This window comes from Mycteria americana, chromosome 4 (genome assembly GCF_035582795.1).
Source record: "Mycteria americana isolate JAX WOST 10 ecotype Jacksonville Zoo and Gardens chromosome 4, USCA_MyAme_1.0, whole genome shotgun sequence".
Taxonomy (NCBI): domain Eukaryota; kingdom Metazoa; phylum Chordata; class Aves; order Ciconiiformes; family Ciconiidae; genus Mycteria; species Mycteria americana.
The window spans coordinates 42,554,161-42,573,456 of NC_134368.1; the positions used below are offsets into that span (position 1 = coordinate 42,554,161).

At 40.5% G+C, this 19,296-nt stretch overlaps 1 protein-coding gene across 1 annotated transcript in view; it reads right to left on the minus strand.

Moving 5' to 3' along the window:
* GALNTL6 (polypeptide N-acetylgalactosaminyltransferase like 6) overlaps positions 1-19,296 on the minus strand; it is a 488,603-nt gene that overhangs the window by 18,201 nt on the left and 451,106 nt on the right. Inside the window, exon 10 of the mRNA XM_075499243.1 lies at positions 7,574-7,795. Within this exon, the coding sequence (XP_075355358.1) occupies positions 7,574-7,795 (222 nt within the window). The remainder of the gene's footprint in view (positions 1-7,573; positions 7,796-19,296) is intronic.

Sequence of the window (19,296 nt, forward strand, 5' to 3'; positions counted from 1 at the left end):
TCCATGATCTTCCGAGGCAGAGGGTGAGGCTGACAGGTCGGTAGTTCCCAGGGTCATCCTTTCTACCCTTTTTAAAAATGGGCGCAATGTTTCCCCTTTTCCAGTCACTGGGGACTGTACCTGACTGCCATGACTTTTCAAATATCATGGAGAGTGGCTTGGCAGCTACATCAGCCAATTCCCTCAGGACTCTGGAATGCATCTCGTCAGGCTCCTCAGGTGGTCATGAACCTGATCTTCTCTTACAGTGGTAGGGACCCATCCTGCAGTCCATCCACTCGGCTGGTGTGTGAAGAGAAGTTGCCAGTGAAGACTGAGGCAAAGAAATTGTTGAGTACCTCAGCCTTCTCCTCATCCGTTGATACCAGTTTGCCACTCTTGCTCATTGAGGGGGGATGCTTTTTTTGACCTTCCTTTTCTGGCTGACATACCTGTAGAAGCCCTTCTTACTATTCCTTGCATCCCTTGCCAAGTTCAGCTCCATCTGCGCCTTGGCCTTCCTGACCCCATCCCTACACAAGCGGGCAGCATCCCTACAGTCTTCCCAGGATACCTGTCCCTGCTTTCACTGCCTGTGCATTTCCTTCTCGCCCTTTGGTTTGACCAGCAGGTCTCTCCATGCTGGTCTCTTGCCTTCCTCTCCCGATTTCTTACACCTGGGTATTGAGAGCTCTTGTGATCTATGGAAAGTGTCCTTAAAGATCTGCCAGCTCTGTTCTGCTCCTTTGTCCCTGAGGGCCGTTTCCCAGGGGGTCCTATTGACTAACTCCCTGAAGAGCTGAAGTTTGCTTTCCTAAAATTCAGGGTCCTGACTTCACTCTTTGCCTGACCCATATCCCTCAGTACTGCGAACTCCACCAGTGCATGATGACTGCAGCCCAGGCTGCCTCCAATCTTGATGTCACCGATTAGCTCACTTGTGTTGGTGACCAACAGGTCCAGTATTGCATCCACTCTGGTAGGGCTGTCTATTACCTGGGTTAAGAAGTTATCTTCAATGCACTCCAGGAGTCTCCTGAATTGCCTACTGCTCGCCGTGCTACTTTTCCAGCAGATGTCGGGGTGGTTGAAGTCCCCCCAGTAGGACAAGAGCTTGCAAGCGTGAAACCTTCTGTAGCTGGAGGAAGAAGGCTTCATCAGTAGGCTCTCCTTGATCAGGCAGACTGTAGTAGACACCAACCACAAGGTTCTCTTTGTTGCCTCAGTCTCTGATTCTTACCCATAAGCTTTCAACCTGCTCTTGGCTATTCTTCGGAGACAGCTCTTCACACTCTATCCATTTCTTGATGTAGAGGGCAATGCCTCCACCCGTCCTTCCTCACCTGCCCCTTCTGAACAGCCTGTAGCCGTTGATAGCTGCACTCCAGTCATGGGATTCATCCCACCAAGTTTCAGTAATGGCAACTAGGTTGTAAATTTGTTCTATGCATTTCTGGGAAAGGTTTGAGCTGAAGCTACATTTAGTTCCTTCACTGCTGGAATCTGTCTCCCTTGTTCTTTATTTCCTCTCCTCTTCCCTCTGCTCCTGAAAAGTTTCCTTGAGGTAGTTTTTCCTCTGGTTTGTTGCAGCTTACATGTTAGCTTATCCTTTTTTTTTTGTTTTATCCTTCCTTTCAACTGCAGAGGGGTTGTGGTTTGTTTTTAATTTTCTTTTTGTAATACAGGCATTTCAGTCAAGTCTGTGCTTTTGTTTTCTGGCATTTCTGTGTGGCCTTAGCAGTTGCTAGAAATTGAACTGAGCCATCATGCCGCTGACAGAATCGTGAGGAATGTTCTGCTGAGCACCAGCACCACACGGCCTGCAAGTCCCCTAAGATACTTCCCTGGAAGAAGGAAGGAAGGCAGAAGCACAGCAAGGAGAGACTTTTTTCTCATTTATACATCAATATGCATTTGAACTGCCTTGTCTCCAGTCACCCACACAATGGATTTTGAATTTTTAAGGTTATGAGTTACAACGAGCAAAGAAATAGTCAGTAGTCCTAATACACTCACATTACCAACATTCATATTTGTGCAATTGTAGGGACTGGGGATGAACAGGAGACAGATTTTATCACCCATGCAGGTAGGGCATTGAGTTGCTACATACAACGCTTATTTGCTCAACCTTAAATGCTGTCATTTGTACGCACAGATAAGCGTATGTGAAAACCATGCTTCCGAGAAGTCTGTGTGGACTAACAAGGATGGTTAGCAGTGATCTTAAAGGCTGGTTTAGAATTAAAGAAATTCCAGAAAAAGCATGGGATGCTATAGGTAAGTCATTATGTACATTTCATTCTTGAAATGCCATCCTAACACATGTTGGGACATACATACTAAAACTATGGGCCCTGTAGTCCTTATAGAGAGCAGATGAGGCGTAAAAGCACAGCGAATACAAACTCTAAGGGGTCTGTTTTCTCCCTCTTCTACACTGGAGGTGTCTGAGCAAGGACGTACAGGCTTCTCAGTGCTGCACCGATGCTTGGGAACAAAGACATGTCACCTGAGTGGGATTTCTGCTTGTGTAGCAGCTGACTTCTGTGCTTTAAATGAGGTAGCAAGCCATAAGGAGAAATCACTGGGTAAGCCTGGATACAATAATCCTTGGTTTTTACGAAAAGCAGTTAACTTACATTAAAACTAGAGCTTGCTTTCTCTAAGTTAGCCAGCCCGTGTTAAAAAGACTTTTCTCCAGAGCAGGCCAGGCCTTGAGAAAGAAGTAGCTTAGCTTGCTGGCACTGCGATGGGGAAAGAGGAATGTGATGTAAAATAGGAGCTGGAACACGGGAGGACAGAAGGCCTGAAAGCCTAGACCTTAGGTTTGAAGAAGACACTGCTACCTCTTGACATTTGAAGCTGCTGATTTGATAGACAAGTATTCAAGGGGAAAAAAAAAAAAAAAGAGATATTTGGACACCTATCAAGAAAGGAAAAAAGAAAACCAAAAAAACCCCCCAAACCAGGTGTTTCCAAACAGTGTTTACATATTGCAGAATATATGGTCTCCCAGATAACTTGACCTCTGGCTAAATGAATGTTGAAGTTTTGCAGAAAGCCAGCAGTTATATGATTTAACAAGCTTCCCATGGGAAAGGCAGATTAAGATGGTCTAGCAGATTAAGATGGTCTAGCACTACACTCTCAAAACCATCATATTTGCCATTAGTACGCAAGCATGGAATGGAAACTGGAAAGCAATGGGTGTGTTGATTACCATGATAATCTTCTTGTCAGAAGATTACAGTCTTCTGAGGAAACGACAGATTTCAGGCCATTGATACAGCCTGCTAGGATTAATTTTGAGATTTTTAAACGTTGTGGTGGGAGCTGTGTAATGACACACTTGCATGCTCCATGTTAAATGAACAAAAAACCAAGATAACCTCCCCCCCACACCCCTACACTTTAAAGCAAAGTGAATTTCCCCCTTACTTTAGGCTGAAAAAGAAATTACAGAGGAAAACTAAAGCTTCCCAGGGTCCAGTGGTTATATTGACCAATTTTCTTTGATAATTCTAAAACTCTACAACTTTGTTCCCAGGCAAATGAGTTCCTGCAAGATTTGCTGTTGAGGGAGTGGGTGATGTCCTGGCTCCAGCAGCCTTGCCTTGCCTGTACCAGAGCCAGGCTGTCACCCAGGGTCACTTCAGCCTTCCTAGGGGCAGAAGGGGACAAGTCAGAGAGGGAGAGGCACTCCCAGGGGTCCTGGGAGCTACCCTGCATGCTCACCATGGCACAAAACTGTCTGCACCAAAAGCAAAAAGTGGGAGAGCATAGCAATCTAAAGACAACATTATGTTCAACATGGTCATCTGTTAGAACAATGAATGTGGAGATGGTGCTGGGACTATCCTTAGGGTGCCCCAATAGAGCAACAAGAGAGGCACCTTGGTGCTATCAGTTTACGTGATACTTTCCATACATCTGATTTAATTCCTCAAATATGAAAGTGGCTGTAGCTCTTAGAAGACATCAGCAATGTTCATTTATGTTGCTTTTTTTGTTTGAGCAGCACTTAAAGCCAGTTTTAGTGCACTGCTTACATTCTCAGATAACCCTAGAGCTATCAACGTCTACAGATCAAATATGGAAAAATGAGCTGCCTTTCCTGTCAACTGATACATAGTAATTTTAAAAGTATTTATCCTTTGTGTAAGCCATAAAAAAAGAAAAGTAGAAGTTAAAAGAAGTCAAGCACTACCAAAGACCTCACTGAAGAAACAGGGGACTGTTATTCAGTGCGACACTGATCCTGATGAAAGCATTTGAACAGCCCAGCTGTGCAGCACTTGGTCTGTGCAGGGTGGGGAATAGCTGGTTATATCGCTTTTGTACAACAGATGTGTGACACTTGGTGTGCTGAGATTGACTTATTAAGGTATGAGGATGACACTTTAAAAAAAGAAAGTAATCAAAAGAGAAGTTAGTGAGTTCTTAGGCTTTAATCCTTTTTCAAATGTGCTACTTGACTTAACTTCATGGATGACATTTTCATGTTAGTGCTGTAAAACAATTCGGTAAAATCCACGAGTTCGGGACTGAGAAAGGAGTATTTTCAGGTCCTACAGCTTAGCACTGCTGCAGTGACTGAGAGACTTGCTGTGTATTAAAATAAAAAGTTCAGGTAACAGCAAATGAAACCAAGCTTAAATATTTCCCTTTTGATTGAGTAAAACAATTTTTTTTTTTCATATCACCTTGACTATAGGACTCATGAAGTCTAAAATAAATTACAATGGCTGACATTATATGATGGATTTACTGTAAAATGGGTTTTCAAAGATATCGTTGGAAGCTGTGATATCTGCACAATGTATTCATGCTGGATCACAGCTTGTAGATTCATAAGTACTTCCTAGGTAAAGATTTGGTGTCCAAATCTCACCTAATGCAGCTATTGTTTTAACTTCCTTCAACAGGATTTCAAATACACATTACAAATAAATTATTCTGTCTTAGAAAGAGAATGGTATGAGTATTACTGTTTTTCAACTGGTAGCACACTTTCCAATATATTCGGAAGGATAAGAACAAAACCTAATTGAAAACTATCCTTTTTTCCACGGTGGGAGAGGAAAGAGTACAGTTATCTCACCCAGACACAGAACTGACAGTCTCACTAACCTTAATCTGTCTGAGTTTGCTGTTACATTGTTTTACTGCACATATTTCAGATGTTACAAGGCAGAACAGAATATCAAGGGAATGTACACCCTGCCAGCTACAAAGGACAAAAGGCACAAACAAGCAGAAGAGATAAGGCCGTGACAAGTGTAGCAAAGAACATTGGGTTTTTGTTTTGCAAATTTCCTTCTTTTCCATCATGAACATATTTTGTCAAGAAATGCAAGAGTCAGATTTTAAACAAATGTGTTTGCAAAAAAAGAGGAGTTGTGCAGAGGCTGTTTATGCGACGTCTGCTTTCACACCACACGCTTTTACTAGCTAGGTATCAAAATGCTGGAGCCAAAAATTGTCTGAGTACCTTATTGTTTATTGTTTCTCAGACTGGCATGGGCAAGCAGATGAAAAGTCTTTCCAAGTGGAAGCAGAGAGGGTACTAAATGACAGTCCGTCCTGGCACAGAATTTTGGTGTGCATAATCAGCAAGGTTTCTAGAGCTGCTTGATTCTTACAAAGCAATAACACACAGTCTGTTTTCCTCTTTCAGCTTCTAATTATGAGAGCCATTGACCTTCAAGTTTGTTCAAGTTCCTTGCAAGTGCCAACAAATTAATTAAAACTTCACAGGAATGTGACAGTCTCAGGAAAAAACAGAGTAGTAGGGCTGAAACTTCTCTTGCTATTTTAGAGAAAGTACATTTTAGAAGAAACAGAAAGCCTTCACTTCTTTCCTAAGAACTCAGTAAGTGCTTTTAAGGTACAGATTTGATACCACTGCTATGATCTTTGATTTACTCTTAAAAAGCCTTGCTTTTATGCAAAGAGTATATTAATATTGCTGTGAATAGAATTAATACCTGAATCACAATCTCTTCCACTTAGACCCTCTGGTTGAGTTAAGGATTGTTCAGTTTGCCAGAGAAATTATACATCCCATGATCACAGTCCTCCAAGGACGCACACGTATACATGTGGAAGATGATGAAGGAAGATCCAGCCTGACTTCTACTGATAAACTCGTTACCTCTTGGTATACATTAATCCCATAAAGCATGGGCAGCAGTATCAAAGATATAAGAAACATTAACGACAAAGGAATTCATTATTGCCAAGAAGTAGCAGACAGTGAGACGCATATAAATTGAAGTTCCTTTGAACATCTGTAACTGGTAGCTTACAAAGAAGAATTAAGGATTGCTACTACCACAAAAAACCCTAAAGTTATTTTTTAAATTTTGCAATGAGGTAATTTGCTGTTTTAAAAAGAAATTCTGGAGAATAGTAGAGGGACCTATGTTTAGAAATCCCCTGCATGGTCCAGCCTTGACCACTGGGGATGTGCAGACGTATGAGGGGTCTTACCAAATATTTTGGTCAAAGTTTCAACTTCATCCTTTGGTTTCAAATAGGAAAGGTCTGAGAGCCCCAAGAACATCTCCAGAAAAGTCAGAGAAGGCCAGAACTCACAGTACAGATATTCCTATGGTTTTTAAAAAAGTAGCACAATACACTGAAAGAGCAAAGCCTTCTTTATAAGTCTTAATGAATTGAGAGGAAAAAGCCCTCTGCATGCCACCGTTCCATGGAGTGAATCCACTTTAGTTCCTAGAGGTAAAAGGCCACTGCAATTTTTCAGCGCAGCTATTGAAGTCATTTCCTGCCCCTGCACTCCTTGGGTTTTCATTTCTTCTACACAAAACAGTCAAAGCAAGGTGTGCTATGGCTCTGCTCTTCAGAGAGGTCTGAATGCAGAACATCTTCGATCATGGGTGGAGAGTTCCAGCAGGCTGTTTGCTCGCCCCCTGCTCTGGAGTGATGCTCAGATATTGGCTTCTCTTTGGTGGTCTCTCCCTCCCTTCATCCCCCAACCGAGAAATTGCATTTGTCTGCTACTGGTACTTGGTCATGACAACACCTACAGAATGCAGACAAGCTGAGCAAAACCAGTCTTTTTAAAAGAAAAGTATCCAGGCTTCGCTTGTCACACTTGCACGTGCGAGCAAAACCGAGCAAACCTAACTCCACCTACATACAATTGTCCTTGTAAGAACAGGAGGAGGTATATATAAGTGGATATGCAAAAGTGGATATGGAGGATATGGAGGTCTGAGTGTTGACTTCAGACCTCCTTTTTACTAAGGTGATTCTCAGCATCTAAAAATCATCTTGTGGCATGCAATAATGAGTGCTACATACTCTTTTCCACATTCTTGTCCTCACTGTGCATACATCTTATGGCCTGTGCACACACAATTGTAATGAAGTATAAAAGGGACAGCGATAGTTCTAAGACGCGATGGTTTCTCATTTTAATGGCTAGTCCAGGGATTGTTCCAATCACTGTGAACTCCCTTAATAACGCTACTTATCATAGGAGCTAAATCTAATTTCATAATTTTAATTTCCTGTAATGTAAAATGTTAGAGTCATTTAAATTTGATCTAATTTGTGTATTCCTCACCTCCCCCCAGGCAGCAGGTGGAGGCTCCACAGGAGGGTAATATTTGGGGACATCCCAAGCCACTGCAGCCATGAACCACTTGAAATCTTTACATTTAAGGTGCTTGCGAAGTTCCTTCTGGGCAGAGATATCACCAGTTGAGAGATGTCTGTACTCAGGCCGTCGCTGGTAAATGTACTCTGCAAACTCATCCATCCATGTCTCTGCCACGCGCTTCAGGTTCTGTGCAGCAGAAAAAAGCAATCATTAAATTCTTCATGCTTTGAGTGGCATTCTAATGGGGAGAATTAAACAAAAAAAATTCAGTAGTCCACACAACTTTTAAGCTTAGCTGGTCTAACTTCTCAGTCTTAAAACATGGAAAAAGACCGGTAAATATATGCTATCTTCATTACAGTGCTGAGCTAACACTATAGACTATTAAGTACCCTGCTTTCCTGCTGACTCTGTAAGACACAGTCTTCTGTCTGTTGAATATCTTATTTTCCTTCATATTCTTTATGCATCTTCACATGGGTTTTTGATCAATGATAGATGTTGAACAGAAATTTTCTTTCAGCTGCTCACATTGGTACCTATGTTTTTTTCCTGTTAGTTCAGAACCTACTAATGTGCATGAATGGTTCAAAGTATTCCTTCTGATGTATTTCACTTTGCATTTGAAAGGCATCTGAATTTTCAGCTGTCATCATACTGCTTAGTCACCTAGCAATTCCTACCTAAATTTTAGGGTCGGATCTTACATGCGCGTGTATGGGGGCAAACAGTCATCAGCTTGCTCTGCCCCATCTCACAGCTGGTTTTGCCCTACCTTTGGACTGGAAGCTTCGCTGTGTTGGCGTGCTAGTAAGTCTGTGCAAAAGCACAGCACGTAACCCTGAAGTGGAGCTGACCTGAAGCAAAGCAGCTCATGGGATACGTACGGCAACTTGTGGCTTTCTGCACTCATCCTGTAGACATATCTAAGACTATCTCTGTTCCATGAAACCCAGTTCTGGCTTATGTCCCACAAAGTTTATTTTTGTTGGTGTTTTACAGGAAACAGAAGTACCTATTTTGTTGCATAAGAATTCATTCAAATTATAATTAATTAAATTACCTGACTCAAATTATAAAATAAAAAAGACTTGTAAGGAAAAATCCTGAAGAGATGAGACTGAAGAGATATATTTTATTGCTATTTAGTGTCATGGAGTCTAAATATGCTAGGGGCAAATTTTTCTGTATTTTTGCTAGGTTTTAAAATTCTTCCTACAACTTAATCCACACAAATTTGTATGCAGATGTCATAGTGGAGTACAGGCTTAGTCTATTCTGCTTTTCCACAGCTGCCCGATAACCTCTTATCGCACCAACAAAGCAACATCTCACTGGATGACACCGAGACACTAGGGTGTTCTTATTGCTTTGTTTGTAAAAACAAGATCATCAAGTTTTGTAATATTCTTTTTATAGAACACTAACTGCAAAATGCTGAGATTCACTCCATAATAAGCTGGAGGACAATATACATCTGATTATCATCAACATAAGGTAATGTTTCTTCTCAGAACATTCTCTGCATCTAAGTAAGCCTGATTCGTACTCTGATTTGCTTTCAAGATTCATTTGAAAATTCCTTTCCTGAATTTTATTAATCCACACAAACTAAATGTCTCTGAACTAATAAGGCTTATCTGAATACAAAGACAGCAAGATACAGAAAAAACAAAGTACTTTGAGCTGACACTGCAAGATAAGTTTCTATGTGCTTTCTGTGAAGCAAAAACCTGCAGGGATAAAGCAAGTAAAATTAAAGCAGTATAAGAAATCACAGCACTGATATCCCTATTAAAAAATGGCCCGTGCCCCACATAAAGTTGACTTTTGTTGTAATTTCATGAAAACCTAAATTACTTTACAAGAAATTACAATTCAAGAATACAAGAACTGGGTAGGACAAAGAAAACCAGAACAAATTCAAGAACAATATCTAAATGATGATCCCACCTTTCTGGCAGAAACCCTGTAACACAGAAATCTCCTGAAAAGTAAAAATACTATGCGATGAGACTTTGTAGATGAGGCCAAAATATGATTAAGCACATTAAACTAAAAAGCCAAAATCATGAAAATAGGTGTGATCTTTCTAGCATATTTTCCACTCGTAAATGCTGTACACCTTACTTACTATAATGCAAATGCAGTTTAAGACTATTCTAGAAAATATCATACTATTCCTTGTAATCACTTTATCTGATAGTGCTATTTTCATATTTAAAAACCATACTGTAAAAAGAACCATACAGTAAAAGTACAGTAAAAAAATTCTCTTAGGAAAGAAAAATTCAGTGTAACTCCAGTAAAGACTTACCCCATCAATATTAAGAGTAGTATCTGCTGGAGTTTCCTCTTTAGTTATCTGGCTAAGTTAAAAGAACTGCATTCTACTTTAGATAATTATAACTGAATAAAACAGGAGTCCAACAGAAATATTGATATTATACCTGGTCACTAGCTCAAAATCCTCATTCACCAGTCAAAACCTTTGTTTTCTAATGAGTCCTTTATCACTGTTTAGGTTTTGAGTGTGTGTGTGTGTTTAAACCCACCAAAACATTGCATTAAAAAAAAAACAAACCAGTTCTTCCCACTATTCCCCAAGTATCAGGTAAGACACTTTAGAGAAATCTATTTAAAACTTTGTTCCCAGTTCTTCCAAGACCATCCTCTCCATCGTATGCTAAAAATCTTCCCAAATCTTGCCAGATCCTGCAATGAACCTATATATTATCCTTAGCATGTTTATACATTGCTATTGTAAGCTGAACCCATGTGGTTCCCTTTTAAAAATATAAACTCTTGAATTGCTAGCTCTAAATCTCCGGGCTGTCTATGAACATGACTGCAAGGAACTCTGTGTCCTGGAGGAAGGGGAAGCTCTTCCTGCAGTTGCCAGTTACCAGGAAGCAAGCACTCAGCATCCCAACACTTTAGTTTTAAAGAGGTTTGTTGACTTCAGTTAGCATGGGTTTCTTATCCTTCTTATCACTATGCAAGCTCAGTAATCACCACACTTGCTTTTAACGTAAACGCGTACAGACTAGTAGTAAAACTTCTAATTGGAGTTAATCCCCATACTTGAATTGAATGCAGTCAGGTAAAGCCGCTGTCCTGAAAGGTAGTCTGGTGCGACCTTGAACAATAAAGGCAAACATTATTTACATTCCTATTTAGAACATGCTAACTTAGCGTGTTCCTGGAGAAAAAATACAGGCTGTCCAAGATGAGATGAGTGAGCTCTCGTAAACTGAACATCCCTGTTCTTTGGCTGTCTAACAGCATGAAAAGTTGCCCTACGCGAAGAACCTCCTAGGACCATAACTCTTCTCTGCAAATTATGTCGGTGAGCTGCTAGTCTTTTACTCACCTTATCACAACAGAAAGGTAGAGGAGCACAACCAAAATGAGAGCGCTCATCTCTGAACACTTTAAGGCCTACCGATCAAGTGACTTACTGTAAGGTAAGGATGTGATTGCAAGTCCTTTATGAGTCTCCCAGAGTTGCCCTTCCCACAATCTGGGTGAATGTCTGACATGGTGGAGAAAGGAGGACAGCCACTTCCTCCCTGCCTGAGCCTTAGGCGAGACTAGACACAATCTGAGCATGCCGACAGATTAAGCCTCACTAGTGGGAATGGTTATGAACAGCTACCAAATCTTGACACAGCCTAGCTGTAAAATAGGTGCTAAGCAGTTCAATTTTGTTAGAACTTTACCGTGTGTGTATACTGCTGCAGAACTTACAGGTCAAAGGAGTTTAAGAGCCTATCAGATTAGGTGGCATTTTGTGAATGTCGTATAGCATCATTTAAGCACTCCAGTCTCACAGTGAAGCTAATCTACAAAGAATTTACAATAAACAAAATAAGAGTTAGATTTGAATCTTCTTGCTTTCTGTCTCTGTAACTCTTTGCATAATCTTCTAAAGAAAACTCCTTTACATGCCAGTTTCTCAAATAGCATCAAATGGCTTTATCAATAATAAGAAACAGTTTTGTGATATCTTTGTGGTAGATCACACTTGTTTGGATTCTTTTACTTCAATCTGAACACCTCATCTAAATGCATATGGAAAGGAAAAATGAAACATGTTTCTACAGCTGAAAACTGCTGTAGCTTAGCTTGGTTGTCAAATTCATTGCAAAGTTACAGATGTCCAGATTGGCTACGCTGGTCTTTTAATAGAAAAAAAGGAAAAAAAAAAATTAAATAGGAGCAATTAAATGAAGATCAATTCCATATTAATGAGTTACATGAATTGCTACACAATGTAAGGAAATCACAGGGACTCTAGATGGACATCTGAGGAGTTTCTCAGGACCTATCCATGACAGACCAATGATAACTTGTTCTCTCTCTTGTCATTTTCAGAGAAAAATTTCTGTATGAGAATAACTAAGGCCCAATGATATTTCAGTAGATGCATATTTCTATATGTAAGGTTGTGACAGCTGTCGCCAAGAAGCTGTGAGATGCATATAAAAGCGATGGCAACCAGAGTAAGACTGACTCATCAGCTGTCATCAGTTGCCCATGTACGCATTCCTGATATAATTAAGTTTTGTGTCGCTGTTACAGTTTTACTCTCTGGTAAATCCTCTACCGTCGGGCTTACATTTGGACAAGTTTTCTTTAAGTTTGTATGAACTCACACATTTAAGACTGTGACTTTGTTTTGTATTTTCACTCAGCAATAGTCTACAAGACAGTAAGTTACAATGTCACTGATACCTGAACTTCAGTAAAAGAGTTTAAATCAACTTGACTGGAGAAAGACAGAGATAAATGAGGATTTCTCCACTTGAAAAAAAAGAAATTTTTCATGGACCATTTTGTCCCTTTCACTGTCTTCCGTGAGTGGGGAAGATACATCTCTCTGATCAAACGACTGTCCCTTCTTTTTAAGTGTGTAAGATCACCTGTCATTTTCAAGAGACATAATATTACTCAAGGGAGAAGAAAGTAGACACTGGCCACGAGAACGGAAAAGTGGAGTGAGGCAGGGACAAGTCAAAGGACAGATTCAGAAATATTCCCCCTAGGCAAGGTTTAACTAGATAGGTCCCCAATACGAGAGGGGTAGTTCCACATTTCGTAACTGTGGCGGGTGTGCTGGCTTGCAGTGACAGCACTGCCAAGAGAGCTACCTAGCCGAACGCTGCTCCGCGTTGCGAGCCTGCGCAACTCCATCCTGTAGTTGCATCTTTTCCAGCTGACATTCTAGATGCAGCAGTTAGAATAGAATATAAAAATGTAATTTCTGTTTTCAGTTTCTCCAGATATTCTAAAGTAGATTTTTGTTATCCGGTGGCACTAAAGCAGCACAATGGTCTTATTATTTTTTCCATTTCACCTGTATAACCTGTTTTTTCCGCTTTTGTGCCTATCTCGCTCTTTGCATGAAACCAACCCTGACCCCAATCCACAGACTTTACTTTGGTCAATATTAAACCACTACAGGAACATTTGGATCCTGTAATGAGTTCCTGTTGTCCTACATTTAATCTGAACGTTTTCCAGGAAGCTGGATGTCACCAGCTGGTGTAGTTTTATTTGTCATGTTAGTCATTTCTCTCATCAGCCAGGACATCAAAAATCACTTTCAATTACACCAATCAAATATGAATCAGCACAGCACGTCTGAGGCCTGACTGTATTTCAGTTGTGAAATATAAGAGAGGATATGACTGTTTATTTGCCAAAAATAACACAACAGTCTCTGCAACAACTGACATATTAATCTCTTGTCCTTCCTAGTAAAATTCCAGTGGGTTTATTTTTAATCCACCTACATCATCTTCCTAATTTAAGTGTTTTTTATTGTTTGTTTTGTGAAGCACAGTGTTGTTGCTACTTCAAAATGGGTGCCCTGTTAACTTGTGGAAGCAGCTGTATTTAATTTGGCTGGAAATAATATGATATAGAGTTTGTTTTACGTAAAATGCATTTAAAAAGCACATTGGGATCCATCCAGCCAAGACAACTATACTTTATGTTCCTCTGGAATCTGGGTAGCAAAATGTCACAATAAATCATCACAGAGGAGGAGAACAAAGTATGACTGGAGGAGCCCATCCAACAAATATGGATTAATATGACAGAGGCAGCAAGGTACAAAACTCCAAAGCACTCACGAGGAGGAGTACCCTCAATTTCATGCAAAGGTCCTTCCATCAGTGTCGGAACACAACCATTTCTCATTTCTGTGTATTTCTACAGTGAAAGCACGATAAAACATTTCCTGGACACTAATTACAGCTTTGTGATGTTCAGGTCTCAATATCTAAGCTACCCACATCAGTTAAGTCTAAATGGGGGGTTTCATCCCTTTCCCCTTCTTGCCTAACTCCCTTTTAACTTAGGCAGTGCTAGTGTTTGTCAAACTCTCCCCCTCTTGGGTATCTTATTTTGGTCCTTTACGCTTAACTGTGTTTAAAACATAATTGTGTTTCATTCCAGCACTGGTTTGTATTTGTGTAAGAAAACCCCAACCAAATAAAGAGATGTCTGCAGGTATAAAAGAAATGCTTCTCCATGGAAGACAGTATGCTAACTAGGTGACGAAGCTGGTGGTGTATATAAATAACTCTTGTGAGAGTCAGCACAGCTGGCAGAGAAGCAAGAGACTATTTATTCTCAACCTGTAGCCTGCGAATACCTAGAACTGAGATTCCACAGATGTCATCTGAAAACAGCCAGGATTTCATGCTCTCTATAAAGGTTTGCACCTCCACCGCAAAAAATCTTAAGATCTACACATTGGAAAAAAAGTGAAGAAAAGCCAAGAGAGCAGCCCGCTGACTAAAGGCTCCGTCTCGGCTCAGTGGCTCCCTCGAGGGCAGCCCGCGGGGCTTGGCCGCAGGGATGGGCACGGTCCCCGCGAGAATGCCGCCGGCCCCCAGCTCTGCGGCTGCAGGTCTCTGCGGGCTGGCCGTCGGGGAGCCGCGGAACACAGAGTGCCGGCGCGACAGCAGCTCCACAAACGTGTTGATTACCGCCACGCGCACTTGACAGACCCGTACTCTGGGAGCGCATCTAGACCATAGCCCACCTCTGCAGCTCAGCCTGGAAGAAAGTTCAGGGGTTTGATTCCAAATACCTGTCTTTAGCCGCGTAACTTGGGTTCCAGTGCTAGCCTATTGAACGAATCCTGGAAAGTAGCTACCACCACTTTGATGTTGTTATCGTCCAGAAACATCTAATTCTCCACCTTCTTTGCATTCCTTTCGGATAGTTAAGCTGTCTGTCCTGTTGCATTTATTATCTTAAAAGCAAAACTTCTATTCAGATTGGAGAAAATATAAAAAATTAGCATTTAAAAAAATTACTTTGACTTCCTTGTATTCAAGGATTAGAAGATATTAATTTGAAGTTTTTCTTTGGTAAGTGCTCTGTTTGAGATCTTGGTTTAATTAATTTTAATGATGAATTTATAAATCTATTAAAGGAAAAGAAGTTAGAATGGAAACTTAAAAGCTGTAGTGTATAATCATCATCAACATGTATTATAACTATGCTGTTGCAAGCAGGTAACTCTTGCTTGATTCCTAAATAATTTGCTTACTCTAAGCTGATGTTTCAGCTGCTTACTGTGACTGCTAAATCATAACCGACTTCATGCTACGGTCTTTTGTACTAAAGAGCCGATTGCAAAAGTGCCAGCAGTGCTCCTTAACAGCATGCCACATCTCTCAGTTTGCACTCCGGTCACGAGAAAACATAGCCATTACCTAACCGATTCTCCTTGGTTCTTTAAGTCGGCTAGAAACGGAAAAGAAAACGTTCATGAGCTGCTTTAAGAAAACCCCAAACATTATTTGCAGCTGGAAAAAAAAAAAAAAAAGGTCATACTATTAAAGGAAGCTCTGTCAAAAATGCAAACGTGGTCACAGCACCAGATGGTATAGCTACAGAAGTTTTCTTTACGGATCCCTTTTGAAGCCACACAAAAAGGCTGAGCGAATGGTTCAGGTGGGAATCTGAACCCACCTTTATCAGCTGAATTCCTGAACCCAAACTCGTGCAAGTTCCAATTCAGCGACACTGTGTAATGAGGCAAATGTCACCGTGCTTGTGCCTGCTGGGTCAGAGGATCACTGTGCTCTGGGATCCCACGTCCTGGCGTGCAGGGAGGAATTCAACTTAAGGTTAGGATTCACCACGCTGCTGGGTTAGCATCCAAACTTGAACTTCAGTGGGATTGCCCTTCCCTTCAGAAAGGCCTAATGCTCTAATGTTCTGTAGTTAATGCTAAAATGCTGTGTAAAATACCTGCAAACAAAAAAAATTTCTGTAGATATATTTTGAAATTCTGAGTTCATCTCTGCATATCCTATGGAACAATGAGCTTTTATTGATAAATTTCTTATGGCTTTTATAGAATTACAAATAGAAAAAAAATCCCCCCCCCCCAGGAAAATAAAAATAAATAATACACTGGGATACACCTACAAGAAATTGCTAATAATATCTTGAAGTCTAATGTCATAGGTAACTGGCTAAAAGAAAGTGACTTAGCTAGAATTGTTACAAATGAAGCAACAGTCAAGAATACCACAAAGCAACTAAAATAATCCAGTAAAACAATTCAGAAGTTTTAAATAGGGCAACATCTTGTATAGGACTTTAAGATTTGGGGATTCGCTCTGTATATGTGTTTTACCTAAAACAAACAGGCAAAACTGGTTATTAGTCACTGCAGTTTTGTGCAGAGACTGACAGGTTTGGAATGAATGAATAATTATGTGGTGCTTCCACATTATAATGTGGAATCGGTGTTGACATCTGCATGCCCATTAATCTTGCTTTATGTGCAATTACCTGTAAATTGGACACTGACTGCATTTGGCAAGCAGCAACATCTTAAGACATCTCCAGAAAAAATATTCAGCTTTTTTTATCTGCATTTGGTTGTCACAATCTGTTTTATAAATCTACCACACATGTTTACAGCTTGCTTTACTTTTGCTCTGTACCACCAAACAGTTTTACTGACAGAGCATTTCATATGTGGATGCTTTTCCATTTATGCGGTATGTGTCAGCAAAAAATATGCATAGGCCTTGCAAGTCTTGAGTGGCAGATAAGAAGGTAAGAAATATGATAAGAAGGACATAGAAAACTGATGTCATGACACATATTATTGTGTGTGGTACACTAGCGGTTATTTAGTGATGCGGAGGCAGAACAGTGTTTTTGACAAGTCTCTCATTTAATAAAGTGTATGTGATCCTCATGCTGGGTTACGGCTCTTTAAAAAGATATCTAGATTGGTCAGGCATTGTGTAGCTAGCTGAAACTGTGTGCCGAAACTTGCTGCTAAAAGATATAGAGAAGTGAAATCCCACGGGAAAGTAAAATGCTCACTTTAAGCATTATTTGTTAAGGGCAAACATAAGCTGAAACAGCTTGAAAGGAAACCCAGGGCATGATTTGGGCTACGCCTGAGTCTGTCTAGAAGTTCTGTCCTCTTCCTAACTCCAGTCTCCATATCCCTTGTGCTGCTGCTGTGGGACAGGATGGGAAAATCTGTCATTTTTTAATGCAGTATCTGCACAAGGGGAAATTCTTCCTTGATTAATGAAGGGGCTCTTGCAATCATTTATACAATCACAGTTGGGCTTCCTGGGGCTCATTCCTTTGTGAACTGCATCTCCAGCATCCTCCTTTACATAGCAGAAGATGGAAAAGGATTTAGTAAAAACCTTTGTGGAAACTACTTGGTACTGAAAACTATTGCTTTTGGCAGCAGGGATAATACTTCCAGATATTCTTGAGTGTGTTATTCATTATATTTCTTGAACGAGGGGGAAGTTTTAGATAATATACTCATAAGGGGTAGACTATAATCTTTGGAGGATATCATATAATATTTGGAGGGTAACGCAAAGATAGCTGAAATATCCAGGCCACTTCTGTGCATACTCCCCTAGTATCACTTTGGCTAACAGCTCCCGTTGGGACAGTTTCTTTGGAATCACAAGTGGTCTGTATCGGGATTGACACACTGAAGATGAATATGTCCTTGCTTTTCCTTTTCTGGCTTGGATGAGAGAAAGAGAATATTTTTAGGCTCACAAATACACACAATTTGATAGGTCAGGGACCAAACTCTCTTCCTTGGCTAGTTATTGGTAGCCCCAAACACTAAAACGTACAGAAGATCTTGTGTTCTTGGCAGCCTTGATGCAATGTATCCTAACAGCAATGTTTTGGTTTAGAATATTGTACTGGAAAGAAGCTGGGAACCTGAGAATTCAAATTTTCTTTCAGTGATAACTATATGCCAGAAATTTACCTAAGCATCACGTTTTGGACACCCACAACACAGAAGAAACTATCCATTATTTGAATGGGAAGGATAAGACCCACCCTATCAGCACACTAGATCTTTTCCCACAAGATATAGGGCAGTCAGTCTGTGCATGGGAAGAGATTTAACTTTTATAACTGGGAATTTTTTAAAAAAATATTTCACACGTGATTTATTGAAATCAAGCTAGAATAAATAGTATAGGGAGGCTGCAGGCTGTGGCTACCTGATGGCTCTAAGTATCCACAGTGCCTCCATGAAAGCTAGTTAAGTGTCGAACTGTACGAGATGCTAACAGTCCAAACAGAAATGATTGTATTTTGCTCCTACAGGTAATGCACGAGACAGCGTATTCTCTAATGAGATACTTTGTGCTGTAACAGAGAATAACAGAGACTGAGGTTTGGATTTCTCATTTCAAGTTGTGTGTGGTTTTTGCAGGGGATACCATAAACGAAGCAGTTTATTTCAGCCAGTGCAAAAATCTGGATGGGGAAACTCTGATGCTACACAGAGCTATATTGGGGGAAGATTTTTCATCTCACAATTTAGTCAATAAGGTTTTTGACACCAATAAGGTTTTTGACACCACCAGTAACCCCATTACTGTATCGTGTGCCTCACTGTCTGCACGGATGCTCTTTTGAGGCAAATCTTTCTCTCCGTCTGGCCAGCTGTCAAGCGGGCAGCACAGGCAGCCTCTTTCCTCTGCTGCAGTTACTACAGCAAGCCTGGTCCTGTGGTGCTGAAACCAAGAGTATCTCCCCCTTAAAGCAAGAAATTTATTCTTTTATTCCTACCACATTTTCATCATTAAGAAAAAATATGATTCATAAAATATTACCCTATGGCAACATGCAGACTTTAATATTAATGCCATTATATTAAAAAAAATCCTCTAAACCAGAAAAGATTAAACTCTAGCATGAATAAATACTAGTATCTGCCTGGAAGCTACATCTGTGCCCTTTGTCTCCCATCTTTTGACATCCCGTGAACATCTCCAGAAAGTTACAGAACATTTTCTCTTGAGCAAAAAGCCCCTCATGGATATGGATGTGTTCAGTGGTCTTTGAGAAACGTCTAGAGGTCCTGTAATTTCTCACTCACACGGCTCCAAGCTGGCTGTATTCCACAACCAGCTTTTACACAATAATTAGACAGTCGCTCAAATCATTGTTACTCAGTCCTTTTGCCTCAGAAAATGTTCCTTTCGCAAGATTCTGCCTGTTCTGCTGACTGATAAGAAAATGTGCATTCAAATTGGTCCTGCTTGTAAAAACTATGACTGACAACACTGTGCAATTCGAGAACTGTAAGCCTTAGGTTATTCGTAGGTTCTTTTGAATCAGCATGAAACACGCTTCTG